Below are 19196 nucleotides of genomic sequence, written 5' to 3' on the forward strand. Positions count from 1 at the left end.
AGTTGCTATCCCGAAACGTGACCGTCGCGGCTGTGGCGATAGATGGAAGGGAGGATCAAGCCATGAACGAACATTGGGCTGTGCTGTTTGAGGTGGAGGAGTTCCTTCTACCAGGCATTGACTCGTTGTCGATCGCCAAAGCCACAACCACGATGCGGTGGATGAATCGTCGACGCACGAGGTATTCTGGAGGTCCCACTATGGCATCACCTAACTACCTCTGCGTGGAGAAGATAGGTACCAAGATAGCAAAATGCAGGCCGACTCAATGGCTGGTCTGTGCTCCAATGTGGCGACTGGTGGGTGTTAGAAGGGGAGTGCATCCACCCACATTTGACATGCGTGTGGTAAAAAGTTTGTCTACCATACAGTACAGTACAGGCATACATATAGCGATCCAAAATGAAGACCTGATTGTAAATAACCAGATCGTTAGGAAGGAATGATAGCTGCGTAATTGCCTGGTGGGCTTTACTTGGGCCGCGATGGACTCTCTTTCGCTGACAGCTGGGCCACACCTTCGTCTCCAGTTTACCCTCCTCGCCGACCACCATCATCCGCCACGGCCATGGCCTCCGCCGCCGGACGATCCGCGTGGAGTCGTGGACCCGCGGCGCCGCCGCAAGGAGGTGAGGTCCGGGATTGGCGTTCCCTTGCTCGATCCTCTGCAACCACTGTCTCCATGGGGCGCCACATATACGAGCGCGTCCTCCGGCGATGCGGAGATGGAGGAGACCGATGTTTCCCCTCGGCGGCCGCGGCGCAATAGCTCGAGGTGAGGCTACGTCTCCCTGCATATCACTGCCTGATCACGTTTATTGCGCGAGATCTATTCAACCGGTCAAGAGGAGTAGCTGGAAGCCTGGAAGTGATTGCAGTGAGCCAGTGACAATGATTTTTTCTAAAAAACAAAAAAATGTTGCAGTGACGAAGAGAATTCATCTTTAGCTAGCCTTTCTGCAAGACTGGACAGTCAGCATTCGGAAGCATAGTTGTTGGTTAAGTCGTGCGGTGCGCCTTATTTCTTCTGACTGACTAGTCTGTGATTGAGACTAATCAATTTGTCACCAGAATCTATCGTTCAATCTTAGACTTTTCTTTTGCTAGGTTAATTCATATTATATCGGATGGATCCTTCCACAGATGAAGACTTGTCATCTCTTTTTGAAACAACTATGGCACAATTTTCTCGGCCTGAACATATGTATTACTCAAAAGTTGATTCAGTTACAGAGTATTTGGAGAAATACAGGCGGTGTGGAGGGAAGACTTGTCATCTTGCTATCACGGTCATGTTAATTAATTACCAAATTTCTATATCATGACATCAATTCCAGCACAGATGTACTCAAGGACCTTTCACTGTCCCATTGTGAATCAATTGAACTCCCCTCTTCACCACACAGATTTATGCTCTTCACAAGTCACAATCGCAGTATGTTTGAAGCACTAGTTTCAAGCAGCTTGGTGAGGTGAGTACATTCCGTGCTACATTCTTATAAACCTCTGTATCTCTAGTTCTGTTGTGAATATAATTGTAAGTTGTAACCTGATCTTTCCATCCCCTTTTACAAGCAGGCTAGGGTAATCGACAAGAACATCCTGATGTCTGAAGTAGTTGCTTCTGCGGTAGTCAGCGAGGCTGTGAGCAGGATCTCCACCTTCTTCATCGACAAGCATAAATGGAAATTAAGCGAGGAAGATGGCATGGAGAGGCTGGAGATTGCACACATCAGAATGGAGGCAGCCCTCGAGATATCCAGCAGGTGGCCTCGGGTCACAGACGCCTCGCTCCTGCGTTGGAGGAAGAAGCTAAAGCGCGCATCCGATGAGTGCAGCCAAGTCATGGACAGATGCAAGCGCCGTGCCATGGAAGACGATGAGATGGAACAGGAGGTCAGGCAGTGCGCCTTCCCTAAACGGATCGCCCATGCCACAAAATCGTTCATATCATCTTTCACTGGCCAGAAGAAAGTTGATAGCCTGATCACCACTTCAACCATTCAGAGGTTTGAAAGGTTTGCCAATGGTGCCGGCGAGTTCCTGAGATTCATGGAGTTCGGCAGCATAGGCAGGATAAACTATATGCCTGTTGATCCTCTCACTGGGCACCTTCGTGCAGGCAAAGCTCTACAGTATGAAAATTCTCATGGAAATCAGTACTACCTAGCAGCACGGCCAATGCGTTTTGCAGAGCGAGGACAAGAAGCCGGGGTATTGCTTCGGTACCAAAACCATGAGAGGCCAGAGGAAAACTTCATTCTTGGAATTATGCTACGCTTGGCAGCAAGCACAAATGTGACTGCAATTGTAGCTAGTTGCTTGGAGTTGCTACCACCCAATTTCAAGTCTGTTGCTGAAGCTGCAAAGCAGGAGCTCACTCAGTTGCACCAGCGAGGCTTCTACTGCTTCCCGTTTGTGGATTCTACTGATCCAGAGTACTGGAGCATCCACCATGCTGAGACTCACCGTGCTCGACCAAACTCTGCATGCTGCGACTGCGAAGAACACGAGCACCATGGTCGAAGCAGAAGCAGTGACATGGTTGAGCCGTCAGGTGCATTCCCGGAGCCGGTGATCAAACTGGCCGTGCAGCGCTATGTCTCTACGAGACAGATACAGAAGCAATCATCGTCTTCATCGTCATCTGGTTTTTCTGGAAATTCGGGGCCACCTCTGCTTCAGCTGACGGCCGTCTTCGCGCCACACGCGTCACCAGAGCAGCTGCTGTCTGGGGCTGAGAGCGTCACGGTTGTGGCGATCGATGGGAGGGAGGAGCAACCCGTGCACACCAATGTTGGATTGCATGAGTTGGAGGAGTTGCTGCTGCCAAACGCCGTCAATCACCTGTGCCACGAGGCGGCGGCTTCGGCGCACGAGGTGTTCTGGAGGTCTGGCCATGGTGTTGCTTACCTCTGCGTGGAGAATGTGGTAACAGAGATGGAAGGGTGCAGGCCGACTCATTGGCCGCGCTCAGCTCTGGTGCGGCAACGAAGACGGCGTGGTGGCTGGTGGCTTGTGGCGGCGGCCCGGCGGGAGGGCTGGAAGAGGGGAGTGCGAGCGCCCAACCATCGACTTGTGAGAGAGAGCTACATGTAAAATTCAGTTTTGGTGTGGTACAGCGGCAGAAGGGGGAGTGTGTACATGGAGACCTATATGTTGAAAACAAATCCTACAGGGGTTTATTTCCAAAAATATTTATCTTTAGCTAGCCTTTCTGGAAGATTGGTCAGTCAGCATTCAGTATTGAATATTGACGATTGGTCAGTCAAAGTGGGCAGAAACCAACTGGAGAACAGACTAGAGCACTAACCAAACTTGAAAGAGAACCACCTTTGGTTTGCTCGATTCTCTATCCACCGAAGACATGTACTTTCATTCTCGCCATTCATTCAAACCAGTTATCGTCTGCTAGATACTCTGTGGCTCACCTGTTTTCCCTCAAGATCTTTCCTACTAATTCAACTCAGAAGAAGGTTGGGTTCACAGATAATTCAACAATGCACTTTGTACTTATCAGGAATTCACTGATCTATCTTTTGTTTTATTTGAGCATCCTAAATGATGTATTGATCTAATATATTGACGTGCAATCCTTTTGCGATTTCGCAAAAGATTGATGTATTGATATATCTTGCTCTGTGCTGACCAGGAAGAGATTATTGAAGACTAGTAATCGTGCACGTGCAATGCACGTTCTCAGCTATATGTATCATACGATACATAGTTTACATAAAAAATACAAATTTTGCATGATATAATATAAACCAAAATACATCAGTGCATAATTGCTCCATAGACCAATCAGTATAGCTATATAGGAGACAAGCTTACCTAACCATTTCTTCAGTTACAAAATGATAAACCAGAACAAACACATCAGTGTCCTTTAGAACAAAAAAAAAGACACGTGAGGGGCAGCAATGGTCATCATTTATTTGATTAAATCCAAAATATTAGCAATATGACAATGACCATATTTACACTTGAGATACATCAGAAGTTGAGATTTAACCTACAATATTACAAAATACAAGTTTTTAAGTACTGCAGAAAAAAAAACCTTAAATATCTTAGGTATGTGCATTACATTGGTAGTCCACATTCGTCAGAAAAAAATCATTTATATCAGGCCAGTGCTCCTTTGATATCTTACTTTAGGTTGTGTGAAAATCTTATTTAAAAATAAAAGAGAACATTTTTTCAGTTTTATTATTAACTGAGTCGTTGACTGTGTAGATAGAATGTTATGGACTGGAGCTGTCCATCTGGACAAAATCAAAAGAATGAGTACCCCTTGCATCTGCCAAATCAAAAGAAAGAGTACACATTCATTAAGGAATTAATATGCATGATGGACTCGGAAAAATATTTCATCAAATATAATTTTTAATAACTCGATAGGAAATCACATCAGCTTATATCAGAAGAACTGCTTCAAATTTATTTTATCTAAATTCACAGTTACCAAGCAGGTGCATCTAACCTTTGGTTGGTAAAATCTAAGGCAATGATAGAGTTGTCATATGTGAGATCGTACGAAGCCGCCATTGTGTCCTTCCCTGAGATCGTGTTCACCAGCTTCCAACCTGCTGCTACTACTGGTCCAACGGCGGAGCAAGAGAGGATTGGACCCCCCCCCCCCCCCCCCCAATATTCATTATTAAGAGATCCACAAACAAAAGCTTATACTAAGGATCTTACTTTTGAAAATAAAAGAAAACAGAACTATACGGACAAATTAAAAGGTTCATTGTGTTTTGATAAAATCACATTAAATGTTGTCCAGAAAATTCATTCATTTTTACAATTACAAAATCAATTTTACTTTGCAATTACTCAAACCAAAATACATGATTAAATTGAGAAATGCAAAAATTGGAATGCTGAAATTCTGCAATTGAATAGTTTGTGGTAGTTGGTTATAATGATCCGCTGCTGCTTTGGAATACTGTATTATTCAAATTAACATAGCAAAATTCAAATAGCTCAATCTGAAATTTCTAGAGCGCATTGAAGATTACGTGACAATTTCTAGCCATAAGAAATGTTCCATCAGAAACTGGTTGCAAAAAAAGAAACCAGAGCAAAGAAATAGAGTGCTTAAAAATATGGATACCAGTAAGCTCAGAACATAGAAGCACTGGCCATAAGAATATGGTGCCTTATCACTGTGATGAGTGGAAACCATAAGGATTGCAAGCAAATTTAGAACCTCTAGTGACCTGAATATTTTGATCAGTGAGGCAAGGGCCTTATAATTTGAAAGCTCAGGAAGACATTAGCAAGAGACATGCTGCATGTTCGAATGGCTCCAACTCCTGGATTCCTGAGAAACCAAACAGGGCATTAGAAATTTTCTCCTTTAACCACTTTTCAAGCAAATTACTTCCAATTGAAAAGAAATAACAGAACTTGCCATAAAATTTATGCACTACATCATTAGTAACTAAGTCATTGGCATACTGCAATATTCAAAATGCTAGAGAAAACACGTCTTTAATTGAAATTATCGGAGGAGAAATAGGAAGCATCAGAATCCATGCTCATGACTTCCAGGATAATCACTGGATTCACCTAATGCACTCTTTCAGGGATATTAAGGCATGGTTTCATTGTCTGGAGCTCCAAAATTGATCACTAGTATATACAAAGGGGATATTCCAATTAATATCAAGCAGTTGGCAAAAATTATCTATTTTTGTAGGTGAGATCCTAGGTTTCCAGATGTCACTGAAGGGACTGCAGAAAAAATGATAGCTTCAGGACAGAACTCCTGAAATAAATATTGTCTGTACTTTGTATGCCTCTACCCTGAAACAATTAAAGATGGAGGACTCGCAATCCCAGCATATTCACCCCAGATAAAATTTCACTAAATATTCTTTTGAGCTATCTTAAAAACATAATTATTGCCTGCACTTTGTATGCCTCTATCCTGCAGCAATCAATCGTTAACATCATCTGAAAATTAGATCGAGGTGTTTGAGCATGATACAGGCATACATTGACATTCTCATGGAATAATTTGTTCGTTGACGAAAAAACCAAAATAATAATCTTGTAACTTCATGATTTACTGAGGAACAATGAAAGTTTTAATTAAAAACAAAATAAAATAATGATATGAGCTCTTTACCAAGATATGTAATTCCTAATTTGCCTTGAAGTAATTCAAGGTGTTTTGATTGGGTTGTAAATCATTTAATCACAAAAAAAATGTTTAAAGGTACTAACTTATGACAGTAAGCGTGAGATTTGATTACGCTACTATGTGCGGATCAACTTTACCATGGCCATCATGATATGGATAAATGGTACCAATAAAATGGTCCTCTCCTTTGTGACATGAAGCAACAACAGAACTCTGATAATCCCGCATACCTTAAAAGCATATGTACATGTGTCGCCCAATCACATTCGAGCATTTTTTTTACTGCTGCTACAGCAGGAGGAGCTTGAAATACAAATCAATTATCTGGTTCCAAATTGACCCGAACAACATGCAATGCACTTGTGTTAGGTAAAATTATAATATTGTGTTTAGTCTAAAGAACATTATAGGCAATAGCACTTACATGGCAATACCTCGAACGTTCTCATATCAGCAAGAAATATATGAAGAGATGGCTTGCCAGTCCTCACGTCTAGAACATCCCCCATGACAACATAGTACATCAGTGCAAGCATCAGTCTAAGGGGAAAATGATGCAAACAAACAAAGAAGTAATTAAACTGATTCTGATTTGAAAAGCTAAAGGTTGAGGGCAAATTACCTTGTTGCAATAGCCATTGGTATTCCGTCAATTTCATCCAAAAATAATAATTTCCAGAGGGGAAGATATGTGGTGCATTCAGATCCAATGCGGATGGGGAAGAACTCGGCTCCGGCGGCAACTGGGGACGACGCCGGCTCCGGGGAAGACCACGGCTCCGGCGGTGGCTGGGGACGACCTCGTCTCCGGCGTGGGCAGCGGGGGTGGCAGCGGAAGGGGACGACCTCGCTGCCCCGTCGCGAGGAGGGAGGATGCGCACGGAGCGAGGAGGCGGCGGGGATTCGCGGGCGCGGAGGAGAAGCTAGGAGGCGCGGGGATTCGTGGGGCGGGCGGCGAGGAGGAGCGAGGAGGCGGCGGGCTATGGCAGCGGGGGAGGAGCGAGGAGGCGGGGGCGGAGTTATCGCGGTGGGGAGGAGCGAGGGGGCGGAGGGGATTTGTGCGGCATAGTCATCGCGTGATTTCTGAATTGGTGGAATCGCTCATCGTGCGCACAGTGAGGAGGATAGCGGATGATGAGATTAGATCAGATGGCTGATGGACGGTAGGGATTGATCTGGGTGATTTGGGTGATTTGGCCTGCAGGATTGGAAGGGCTGGATTTTTCACATTTTGGTCCTTTTGAAAAACTTATTTCGCAAATAGACCTCTAGAAAAACTTATCCCAGAAATGGTCCTTTTTGGGGCGCCACGACGGCGCCAGCCTCCCCCTGCTGACGTGGCGGGGCGATGCTGATGTGGCTAGGGGGAGCGCGCCAGAGTGGCTGGCACCCCCCCTAAATTTTTTTACTTTTCTTTTATTTGTTTGATATTTTTTTCACGTTTAGGGACACACAAAAACCAACCATAGAAAAAATAAACTCAAATGGACGTAATATGTGACCTGTGCAGAGGAGAGATGTGCAACTTTTTTATTTTTATTTTATTTTTCTGATATTTTTTTCACGCTTAGGAACTCAAAAGAACCAACCGTAGAAAAAATAAACTCAAACAGACAAAATATGTGGCCCGTGGAATTTTCCCAAGCTCTACCGAAAAACTTCTCTCCTCGGAAACACAATCTTGCAAGCGGAATTTGGAGGTTTTAATATCGCCAAACCTGGCAAAGCCATGGAGAATCGGATGTAACTTTTTCTGTAGATGTCCGTGGATATATTATTTGCCAGATTCCGAGTCCGTACGAGAAAGTTACGCTAATTTTAATAGTTGACATATTTTGTCCGTTTCGGTAGAGCTTTGGAAAATTCTACGAGTCACATATTTTGTCCGTTTGAGTTTATTTTTTCTACGGTTGATTCCTATGTTCTCCTAAGTGCGAAAAAAATATCAAAAAAATAAAATAAAAATAAAAAAAATGCATCTCTCTGTACTGTTTAACTTATGGCTATCATTTCATGCGGTTATATTTTGAGTTAGATTAAGTAATTTCATATAGTGATAGAGTGTATTATGTTTAACATGTTAATCAAAGGGTTTTACTAAAGGAGTTATGGTCTAATTTTGTTGAAGGTGCAAAGTAGGCTAAGTGGTATGCTAGCTATTTTCAGACTTAGCTAAGTGGTATATTCCGTTCGAGTTTAAATTTTTTTGTGGTTGGTTGTATCGTGATCCTAAGTGTGAAAAAACATCCGAAAAAATAAAATAAAAATGACACCTTTGCAACTCCATAAAAAGAAACAGGAATAGAGGCGAGAGGTGGGGGGCGGCGCCAGCATGGCTGGCACCCTCCTCCTTAGGGCGGCGCCAGCCACGCTGGCGCCCTCCCCCTGCCACCTCAGCATCGCCCCGCCACGTCGGCAGGGGAAACGACGCCAGAGAGACTGGCGCCGTCCCGTTGGACGACAGCGCCAGCCACTCTGGCGCCCTAAAAAGGACCATTTTTGGGATAAGTTTTTCTGGGGGTCTATTTGCGAAATAAGTTTTTTAAAAGGACCAAAATGTGAAAAATCCAGATTGGAAGGGTGCAACTCCTCCTTTTTATATTAGTATATAGATAGATATAGATATAGATATAGATAGATAGAAGAGGTGGTTGTTTCTGCTGTGGTTCATGAGACAGAGGATCATCTGGGTTGATTGACAGCTGGGAGTGAAAATCAAGTACAGTGGATCATCTGGAGAGGTTGGAGATGGCACAAATCAAGTTGGAGGTTACACTTGAGACATCAAATAAGTGGCGGATTACTGGTGACCCGATATTACGTCGGCAGAAGAAGCTGTGGAAGAGTGTGATAACAAAATATGCAGGTGTAGGCAGCACGTCGAGGAAGAAGAGGCTGAACAACTAGTAAGGAATTCATCCTTTCCTATGCAAATTGTGCATGCCACCAAGTCTCTAGTATTGTCCATCTATAACGGCAATATCCATGAGCCAAATAGATCTGTTGTTCGAAGATTTGAGTGGTATGCAGATGGAGCTAATGATTTTCCGAGATCTGTGGAGTTTGGAGGGACACCATGCTATTATCTATTCTTCGACCCTCTTGTTGGGCACGTTCTTGCTGGTGAAACGCTGGAGTACAAATTAGTGCAGGGAAACAGGTACCACTTGTTTTTGATACAGGCAAATAACATTGTAGAACGAGGAGCATAAGCTAAGTTGATCTTTGTTTACAATGATAGAGACACACCTGAGGATAACTTTTTCTTTGGTTTGATGCTTCAACTTTCAGCAAGTACATACATAGTTGGCACTATAATTAAGTATGTGCAGCTGAAACAGTTAGGAGTTTATGCAAGTGAAACACAGTTTTTTAAGATCATGATTAACATGACATTGAAGCATTACCACGAATTTTCAAGGAAAAGGATTGCGGTGACGAGGATAATTTGTCTTCAATAGCTAGACTTTTTACAAGATTGGGACAGTCAACGAGGCAGCTTTTTAAGTTTTGTGTGATTGTGACAAATCAACTGTACATTCAAATCATCAGACTTGTGGTGTTGTGAAGGGAAGACTAGTCATCTTGCTATCACGGTCACATTAATTACCTAATGTCTGTCAACTTCATGACATCACTCATGGTACAGATGCTCCTTCATGACTTTTCACTGTCTAATTGGTATCGTGAAGACTCTGAACCATTTCCATCTGGATTCAGGTTTATGCTGTTCACAATCTGCAAAGCTATCAGTTTAAAGCACTAGTTTCAGTTTCAACCAGTTTGGTGTGGTAAGTATATTTTGTGCTGCAGTCCAGTATCTCTAGTTCTGTGATGAATAATTGTCACCTTACCTTTAATTCCCTTTTTAATAGAGGGCAGCAGTGATCACCAAGAACATCCTGATGTCCGAGGTCATCGCTTCTGCGGTCGTCGGTGAGGCTGTGAGCAGGATCTCCACCTTCCTCATCGACAATCATAACCGCAAATCAAGCGAGGAAGATGGCCTGGAGAGGCTGGAGATGGCACACATCAAGATGGAGGCTGCCCTGGAAGTGTCCAGCAGGTGGCCTTTGGCCATGGATTCCTCGCTCATGCGTTGGAGGAAGAAGCTGAAGCGAGCCTCCGACGAGTGCAGCCATGTCATGGACAGATGCAAGCGCCGCGCCATGGAAGACGATGAGACGGAGAAGATCAGTCGGTGCTCTTTCCCCAAACGGATCGCCCTTGCCACAAGATCATTCCTCTCCTCCTTTGCCGCTGACAAGAATGTTGATAGCCTGAACTCCACTTCAACCATACAGAGGTTTGAAAGGTTTGCCGATGGCGCCGGCGAGTTCCTGAAATTCATGGAGTTTGGCAGAATAGGCAGCATCAACTACATGCTCGTTGATCCTCTCACTGGGCATCTCCTCGCAGGCAAAGCACTGCAGTATGAAAGTTCTCATGGAAATCAGTACTACCTAATATCAAAGCCAATGAGTTTCGCAGAACGAGGGCAAGAAGCCGGTGTGTTGCTTCGCTACAACACCCATGAGAGGCCAGAGGAGAACTTTGTTCTTGGAATTCTTCTACGTTTGACAGCAAGCACGAACGTGACTGGGATTGTGGCCAGGTGCTTGGATTCACTTCTCCCTAGTTTCAAGCATGTCGCTGATGCTGCAAAGCAGGAGCTCACTCAGGTTCACCACCGAGCCTTCTACTGCTTCCCCTTTGTGGATTCTACTGATCCGTACTGGAGCATCCACCAATCCGAGACTCACCGTGCTCGTCCGAATCCGGCATGCTGCCATGGCCAGAGCAGAAGCAGTGACATGGTTGAGCCGTCGACGACAGGGACGACATTCCCGGAGCAGGTGATCAAACTGTTCGTGCAGCGGCATGTCTCGGCGCGACCATCATCATCTGGTCACGGCGGCGACGGCGAGAGGAGGAGATCCTCTGAAGATTCCGGGCCGCCGCCTCTGCTGCAGGTGACGGCCATCTTCGCGCCGCATGCCTCGCCGGAGGAGCTGCCGCCGTCAGGAGCCGAGAGCGCCGCGGTCGTGGCGATCGATGGGAGGGAGGAGCCAGCCGTGCGAACGGACATCGGATTGCGCGAGGTGGATGAGTTTCTTCTGCCTGGCGCCATCGATCGCCTGTGCCACTGCCACGACGTCCATGGCACGGTGGATGGATCGTCGGCGGCGGCGGCGTACGAGGTGTTCTGGAGGTCGGGACATGGCGTCGCCTACCTGTGCGTGGAGAAGATGGGCACGGAGATGGCAAGGTGCAGGCCGACTCAATGGCGGGAGTAAAGGTAGAGACGACGGTGGCGCTCGCCTCCTCTGCTAATATGTGGTGACTGACATGTGGGCCAGTCAGAGAAATGTTGGATCTAAAAATATATGTATAGTAATATTTTTCCACGTCATAACTGTGAGTAAAATTACAGCTGAATTTGCCATGGTTTCTGCGGTGAGGATGCATTGGTGATGCACGGAAATTTTTACTCGCAATTGTGACATGAACAAATCTCAAGCGTATATATATTTTTTTGTATTAACGATAGTTTTCAGATTGTTTACATTAAATAGTTTCTCCATTTGACCTGTGTGTAAAAAAGTTTGTGGGATTGATTTGCAAAAGGTCGGATCATTACCATATAGCGATCCCAAATGGAGACCTGATTGACTGGTTGTAAATAACCAGATCGTTAGGAATGATATAGCAAATTAGCAATCCATACACTCCGTATCATTTAAACATTGAGGGACCTGGTTGTAAAATTTTTGGGTTAATTGGATCTATGCCACTGTAATTTGCCAAATTAAAAAATTGCTACTGCTATTCGTCGTATCGGCTATATGCCACCGAAAGTTATTAAAATTAGAACCATGCCACTCCAGTCATAATTTCTGTCCTCCTCTCTTATGCCGTCTCTATTCCCGTCCTCATCCCCCTCCTCTCCACGGCTCCGCCGCCTGCGCCGGCCGGCCTCCTCCGCTCGACGCGCGGCTCTGCCGGCTCCACCGGCCCCACGTGCCGTGAGCGTGGCACGGCGCCGCCACGCTGCTCGCGCTCCCTGTCGCTGCCTGCACGCCCACCTACTGTCAGATGATGCCCTGATCATACATCCCTTGCAGCAGCAGCGGGTCTAGCTTGCCCGCCCATAGATGCATTCTGTCGTCGATGCGCTTGACGTCGGCAAAGTCCACCAACCGCGCGAGGCCGACGTCGTCGGTTTGCTTGGCGGTGCTCCATGTCGAAGAAGCGGCCAAGGAGGATGGCGAGCACGACGGCGACGTCGGAGCATAGCTGCGTCCACCATGGGGTAGAGTGTGGGTCGCCGTCGGTGACGAGGCGGTGGACGAGCGCAAGGCCACATGCGGCTCCACGGCCTCCGCGGCCATGCGTGGCCCCTCCGCCTCCGCCGTCCTTGCGCGGACCCACGCGCCTCCGCCTCCCTTGCAGGCCCCCCGTTGCCCGGTGCACCTCCACCGCCCCGCCGGCCTTGCGTGCCTTCGCGCGCCCTTGCGGCCCGACGCGGCTCCACCGCTCCCATCACCAACAACCGCCGAGAAGGCCCTGCTCCATGGCCGTCCTCCTACTGGGTTCCAATTTTAAAAATTTTCAATGACATGTAGCCGATATGACGAATAGTAGTGGTATTTTTTTAATTTGGCAAAGTTGCAATGGCATGGATATAATTAACCTAAAAATTTTTATCTCATACGGGCTGCGTAATTATTGCCTGGTGTTAGTGTGGGCTTTTTTGGAGCCGAGATCGGCTCTCTTTTGCGTAAGCAGGCGACACACGGCCGCCACCGTGGCCGGCAGCCATGGCCTCCGCCGCCGGCTGGACGATCCGCGATGAGGCAGGCTGCGCGTGGACCGGCGCCGGCGGCGCAAGGAGGTCCGGGCATGGCGTTCCCTTGCTCGATCCTCTACCACTACTGTCTCCACGTGGCGCCACATATACGATACGAGCGCGTCCGCCGGCGATGCGGGGATAGAGGAGGAGCCCTCGGCGGCCGTGGGGCACTAGTTCGAGGTAAGGCTCGATCTCCCTGCATATCACTAACTGATCATGTCTATTGCGCCAGATCTATTCAACCGGTCAAGATGAGTAGCCGCCTAGCTGGAAGTGATTGCGGTGACGATGATTTTTCTTCTTTTCACTACGTGAAATTCAAGATTTCTAGCATTTTTTTTCTGTAATGTTATTAAGAGGAGTATTTAGAAACCAAAAATAGCAAGCACGTTTCATCAACTATATACCAAGATTTTACTTTTAAAATCTTATGTAATCTGGAGGAATATTACCAAGAACAGGCTTATTACCAGCGGAATGGCAAGCAAATGCCAACTCTGGAGTTGCAAACATGTCTGCTAATTGAGGAATGCATCCTAGGCATAACTTAAAAAAATTAAATTAGCAAGCAAGCCTTGGCAACTCATTACCATGATTCCAGCTTCTGGAATGTGGAAAATTACCATTATGTTGTGGTTTCAGCTAGCCTTTCTGCAATATTGGTCAGTCAGCATTCGGAAGCATCGTTTTTGGTTTGGTTGCGGTGAATGTCTTAATAACAAAATTTACTATTGGTCAGTCAAAGAGGGCATAATCAACTGGAGAATAAGGGACCTAACGTCCACATCTTTGATTTACTTGAGTTTTCTCTACCAAGGACATGGACCTTTATGCTCACCGTTCATTCAATCCAGTTATCGTCTGCTGGCAGCTGGGTACTCTCTGGTGCATCTGTGTTCCCTCAAGTTCCTTCCTACTAATTCAACTCAGAAGGCACCTGTGTTCCCTCAAGTTTCTTCCTACTAATTCAACTCAGAAGGTTGGGTTTACATATACTTCAAAGGTATATTTTATAAGTACTTATCAGGAATTCACAGATCTATATTTTGATCGATGTATTGATATATCTTGCTCTGTGCTGATCAGGGAAGGATTACTGAAGATGGAAGAGATAGTCGGTTCTGCAATCGTTCAAGAGACGGTAAACAAGATCATATCTGGGTTGATTGACCGGTGTGAGCGAAAATCAAGTGCACAGGATCACCTGGAGAGGCTGGAGATGGCACAAATCAAGTTGGAGTTCGCACTTGAGACATCCAATAAATGGCAGATCACTAGTGGCCCGTTGATACGTTGGCAGAAGAAGCTGAAGCATGCTACTGAAGAGTGTGATGACACACTACGGAAGTGCAGGCAACATATCCAGGAAGAAGATGAGGTGGAACAACAAGTAAGGAATTCTTCCTTTCCTAGGCGAATTGCCCATGCCACCAAGACACTGGTATCTTCCATCTTTCACAGCAATAGTGATGAGCTGGGTAGATCTTCTGTCCAAAGATTCGAGTGGTTTGCAGATGGAGCTAATGATTTTCTAAGATCTGTGGAATTTGGAGGCACACCATGCCGTTACTTGTTCTTTGACCCTCTTATCGGGCACCTTATTTCAGGTGAAACGTTAGAGTACAAATCAATACAGGGAAACAAGCAGCATTGGTTTTGGGTACGGCCCAATAACTCTGCAGAGCGAGGAATAGAAGCTAAGTTGTTCTTTGCTTGCAATGATGGCAGTGCACCTGAGGACAACTTTTACCTTGATATTATTCTACAACTTTCAGAGAGTACAAACATAGTTGGTACTACAATTAAGTGCTTGCAGTTGTTTACTCCTTATTTTGAGTCTACAGCTGAAACTGTTAGGAAAGAACTTATTCAACTACCTACACAAGACTTCTCCAGGGTGTCACATTCTCACTCATACGGTTGGGAGAACATTCATAGTATAGCTACTGAATGGTTCCGCCCAAATCCACTGTGTTGCAAGCATCATGGTCAGAAAGTATGTGGTAGTGGGAACTTGCACAAGGTAGAATTAACAGATATTTCTCTAGAACCCATCATTGAAGTGAGTTTACTGTGCCAAGTTTCACCTCCTGGGTTCAGAGAACAGGGAACAATTGTTGAGGGTAAATCTTCACTTAAAGAATTTCCGCATCTGAATGTTATCCTTGTCTATACGCCCCATGGCTCTTCAGAAGACCTATTCCCAGCAGTTGATAGTACTGTGATTGAGGTGATTAATGGTAACGAGCAACATTGCTTTCACACAAATGTTCCCTTGGAACAAATGGAAGAGATCATGCTGCCAAGGGCTGTAGATTGTTTTCGTCAGAATGCAAAAGCAACAGCGTATCAGATGCTTTGGAAGTCTAAACATGGTGGTGCATTTCTTCAGGCTGTGAAGGCAACAATGAACATGCGGAGCACACGGAGAACCATTCGAGGAGCCAGGAAAGCAAAGATGTTGCGACGACATGATCGCCGGACACACAATCACAGACATGAGGTCGCTGACTTCCTCAGCCTTTGGGCTGTGCATGCACCTGTCCGGCTTCAGGGCTCACTCCTTGACTGGATTCGGAAGGAGAAGAAAGTAGCAGGTCCTCTACTGACATTTTAGATGATGTAATAGGGACTAGAAGGGAAACAGGGATAATTAAAATTAAAAGAATGGGGGAGAAAAGTGACATGTAGGGAGTTGGTTTCTAAGTACTTAGGAGTGTATTCATCTGAAATGTTCTACATATACTGCTGTTGTTTGTCCAGCTCGTCAGTTATGTTGGCAAATGGTGATAACATGATGTTCTTGCCCTAGAAGTCTAATGTACCAGCCTTGCTCATTCGATGTGTCTGGTTTCATTTGAATTTACATGAGTCTATCATGATTGTGGGCTATAAGAAAATTATCATTTCTCACTCAATTGCCTGCTTTCTCATATTCCCATGCACATTCTTTTTATTTTGTTATTTTCATCCAGTATGGCTTATTTACTGGAAATTCCCAGTTTGACAGCAATAACCTCTGGGTGGTTTAAAATTCTAATATTTTGGATAATTTCAAAATGAAACTAGAAAACACATGAATATTTATTCTAACTTTGTCATGTACTGAAACGCAGATGCAAAGGAAGATGCAAAAAAAGAGCAGCAAGGGGAACAAACTGATTGGTGACTTGGTGAGCCCGTGGATGGGGTGGGTGGTGGACATGCCAAGCCAACACAAGACTAATTCATCAAGTAGACAGATATTCCATTACAGTTGTTCAGAATGATTTCCAGTCCATTAGCAAAGCTTTACGGTTAGTTGCGGTGCACCTTATTTCTTCTGACTGACTAGTCTGCTATTGAGACTAATCAGTTTGTCACAAGAATATATCGTTCAATCTTAGACTTTTCTTTTGCTTAGTTATTTCATTTTATATATTTGATGGATCCTTCCACAGATCACAGATGAAGACTAATCTTTTTTTTTTTGAAACAACTACAGCAAGCAATTTTCTCGGCCTGAACATATGTATTACTCAAAAGTTGATTCAGGATAGAGTATTTGGAGAAATACTAGCGGTATGAAGGGAAGACTTGTCATCGCTTTCACGGTCACATTAATTAATTATCAAATGTCTATGTCACAACGTGTATTCTGGTACAGATGTTGCTTAAGGACCGTTCACTGTCCAATTGACATTGTGAAGAAAACTGTACTCCCGTCTTCACTAAACAGATTTATGCTCTTGACAAGTCACAATTGCAGTATGATCAAAGCACTAGTTTCAAGCAGCTTGTTGAGGTGAGTGAATTTTGTGCTAACTGCTAAGTTCTTGTAAACCTCTGTATCTCTAGTTCTGTAGTGAACAATTGTAAGTTGTAACCTGACCTTTCCATCCCCTTCTATAACCAGGCTGGGGTAATCAACAGAGCATCATGATGTCTGAAGTAGTTGCTTCAGCGGTAGTTGGCGAGGCTGTGAGCAGGGTCTCCACCTTCTTTATCAACAAGCATAAACGGAAAGTAAGCGAGGAAGATGGCATGGAGAGGCTGGAGATGGCACACATCAGAATGGAGGCCGCTCTGGAGATGTCCGGAAAGTGGCCACCGGTCACAGATGCCTCGCTGCTGCATTGGAGGAAGGAGCTGAAGCGCGCCTCCGATGAGTGCAGCCAAGTCATGAACAGATGCAAGCGTCGCGCCATGGAAGACGATGAGATGGAGCAGCAGATCAGGCGATGCTCTTTCCCCAGACGGATCGCCCATGCGACAAGATCATTCTTCTCCTCTTTCTCCGCCGACAAGAATGTTGATAGCCTAATCACAACCTCGACCATTCAGAGGTTTGAAAGGTTTGCCGATGGCGCCGGTGAGTTCCTGAGATTCTTGCAGTTCGGCAGCATAGGCAGCATCAACTACATGCTCGTTGATCCTCTCACAGGTCCCCTTCTTGCCGGCAAAGCTCTGCAGTTTGAAAATCCTCCTGGAAGAAGTGGATACTGCCTATCGGCACGGCCACTACGATTTGCAGAGCGAGGAGTAGTAGCCTGTGGTTTCTTCAGTACAAGAACCATGAGAGGCCAGAGGAAAACTTCCTCCTTGGAATTTTGATACGGGTGACAGCAAGCACGAATGTGGTCGGGATTATGGCCAGGTGCTCGGAGAAGCTTACCTCCAATTTCAAGCCTGTTACTGAAGCTGTGAGGCAAGAGCTCGCTCAGTTCCACCAGCGAGGCTACTACTGCTTCCCGTTTGTTGCTTCTACTGATCCAGAGTACTCGAGAATCCACCAATCCAAAACTCACCGTGCTCGCCCAAACCCGGCATGCTGCGAAGAACACGAGCACCATGGTCGCCGCAGAAGCAGTGACATGGTTGAGCCGTTAGGTGCATTTCCAGAGCCGGTGATCAAATTGGTCGTGCAACGCCATGTCTCTGGTACAGGGCAGAAGAGAACATCGTCATCTTCATGTTCATGCTCATGTGGTCATGCCAACATGGGTTGCTCGGGGCCGCCTCTGCTGCAGGTGACGGCCGTCTTCGCGCCGCACGCCTCGCCGGAGGAGCTGCCGTCCGGAGCCGAGAGTGTCGCCGTCGTGGCGATCTATGGTGGGTCGTCGGCGCACGAGGTGTTCTGGAGGTCCGGCCATGGCGTCGCCTACCTTTGCGTGGAGAAGATGGGCACGGAGATGGCAAGGTGCAGGCCGACTCAATGGCGGGTGTAAAGGTAGACGACGGTGGCCTCAAGCCCTGAATGAGTAACGATTTTGCAACGACATGACCTTGAGCTGGAGCCAAGCAGCTGTGATCTCTGAATTTCTAGAGTTGTGGGTTCAGGGTAGTCCTGTCCTGATGCAATTCTCAGTGGTGGACTGGATTCAGGCCCTACTTGCCGGAATTGGAGATTCTGAAAAAGTTGAAGTGGTGGTGAAGTGAAACCTAGATTCTGTTTACTAGTTCAAAACCTTGAAATGTAGATTCGACAGCTACTGAATCTCTCTTTGAAGCCCCAGCTACTGAATTTCTTAACCTAGAGGAAGAATATAGGCTGTTTATGGGAGTTGGAGACACCGTTGCTAGAAGCTCCTTCAAAAAGGCCTTGGAAAGAGGAGAAGGAAACACAGATGGCACCAAGACCACTCTAGAATTCCAGACTATGTAACAGAGATTGATCAGGGTAGCAAGGTGAAATAAAAGGAATGGATAGGAAATATTCCAGGTGAGAAATGAGTATGTCCAGTGTTACTTTCTTAGTTTCTTCCTAAGCCAACAAATAACTTGGTATGTAAATATGAGCTCAACATGGTGTTGAAGCTTTGATGTGTAATCGATCATTTTGTCTGAATTTTGCATGCCTCACCCTGTTACCTTTTAGTATTTCAGATCTCCATGCAACTTGTCTTTTTATTATGCAATTTGTTAGGTGATCAGACATCAATTTCATGAGAATTCTTCAAGCACGACAAAGGTTTTACATGGTCCAGCTAGTCTCCATTTGATCAAAGAGTTTAAGATACTGAAGACTTGATTATTCCCATCATGATCATCTGCTGGCAAATGAACCGAATCAAACAGCCTAACATAGAACTAGCATCTCGTAATGCTGCTTCTGTAGGATCGAGGAAGGCTGTGTTAGTTCCGAGAAGAAAGGGGAAGAAAAACTTTGTTTTTTTTTCATGTTTTCCAAATTGCTTAATGGTGTTTTTT

General features: G+C 45.5%; 3 protein-coding genes, 1 long non-coding RNA gene and 2 pseudogenes across 10 annotated transcripts; 5 read left to right on the forward strand and 1 right to left on the reverse strand.

Annotated features, from left to right (window-relative positions):
• The first annotated feature begins 468 nt into the window (after positions 1 to 468).
• LOC127779554 (uncharacterized) lies at positions 469 to 3788 on the forward strand. Of its 2 annotated transcripts, none has more exons than XM_052306364.1 (3): positions 469 to 1289; positions 1407 to 1472; positions 1579 to 3788. In XM_052306364.1, exon 3 carries the CDS (start codon positions 1606 to 1608, stop codon positions 3097 to 3099), a length of 1494 nt encoding a protein of 497 aa, XP_052162324.1. In that variant the 5' UTR covers positions 469 to 1289; positions 1407 to 1472; positions 1579 to 1605; the 3' UTR covers positions 3100 to 3788. The 2 variants fall into 2 exon arrangements, with proteins under 2 accessions (XP_052162324.1, XP_052162323.1); XM_052306363.1 differs by having other exon boundaries at positions 469 to 775; positions 1108 to 1472.
• A 127-nt stretch (positions 3789 to 3915) lies between these two features.
• LOC127779556 (uncharacterized) lies at positions 3916 to 7240 on the reverse strand. Of its 6 annotated transcripts, none has more exons than XR_008018684.1 (5): positions 6777 to 7240; positions 6579 to 6647; positions 6385 to 6478; positions 4487 to 5742; positions 3916 to 4303 (listed from the first exon to the last, which is right to left on the reverse strand). It is a non-coding gene; the product is annotated as an uncharacterized LOC127779556 (long non-coding RNA). The 6 variants fall into 6 exon arrangements; XR_008018683.1 differs by having other exon boundaries at positions 6292 to 6478; XR_008018682.1 differs by having other exon boundaries at positions 4487 to 5329; positions 6292 to 6478; positions 6777 to 7239.
• A 1246-nt stretch (positions 7241 to 8486) lies between these two features.
• LOC127779245 (uncharacterized) lies at positions 8487 to 9615 on the forward strand (annotated as a pseudogene).
• Positions 9616 to 9815: 200 nt separating this feature from the next.
• Positions 9816 to 11693, forward strand: LOC127779947 (uncharacterized). The gene is made up of 2 exons (XM_052306880.1): positions 9816 to 9945; positions 10030 to 11693. Exon 2 carries the CDS (start codon positions 10060 to 10062, stop codon positions 11449 to 11451), a length of 1392 nt encoding a protein of 463 aa, XP_052162840.1. The 5' UTR covers positions 9816 to 9945; positions 10030 to 10059; the 3' UTR covers positions 11452 to 11693.
• Positions 11694 to 12891: 1198 nt separating this feature from the next.
• Positions 12892 to 19018, forward strand: LOC127779933 (uncharacterized; annotated as a pseudogene).
• On the forward strand, positions 13184 to 16103 carry LOC127779932 (uncharacterized). The gene is made up of 2 exons (XM_052306866.1): positions 13184 to 14010; positions 14094 to 16103. The coding sequence occupies exon 2, from the start codon at positions 14110 to 14112 to the stop codon at positions 15622 to 15624; it is 1515 nt and encodes a 504-aa protein (XP_052162826.1). The 5' UTR covers positions 13184 to 14010; positions 14094 to 14109; the 3' UTR covers positions 15625 to 16103.
• Positions 19019 to 19196: the final 178 nt, after the last annotated feature.

The sequence above is a fragment of the Oryza glaberrima genome, chromosome 7 (assembly GCF_000147395.1).
Source record: "Oryza glaberrima chromosome 7, OglaRS2, whole genome shotgun sequence".
NCBI classification, from domain to species: domain Eukaryota; kingdom Viridiplantae; phylum Streptophyta; class Magnoliopsida; order Poales; family Poaceae; genus Oryza; species Oryza glaberrima.

Excerpts from the sequence above, each read along its gene's own strand:
- LOC127779554 (XM_052306364.1), top strand. The coding sequence starts at position 1,606 with ATGTCTGAAGTAGTTGCTTCTGCGGTAGTCAGCGAGGCTGTGAGCAGG.
- LOC127779947 (XM_052306880.1), top strand. The coding sequence starts at position 10,060 with ATGTCCGAGGTCATCGCTTCTGCGGTCGTCGGTGAGGCTGTGAGCAGG.
- LOC127779932 (XM_052306866.1), top strand. The coding sequence starts at position 14,110 with ATGGAAGAGATAGTCGGTTCTGCAATCGTTCAAGAGACGGTAAACAAG.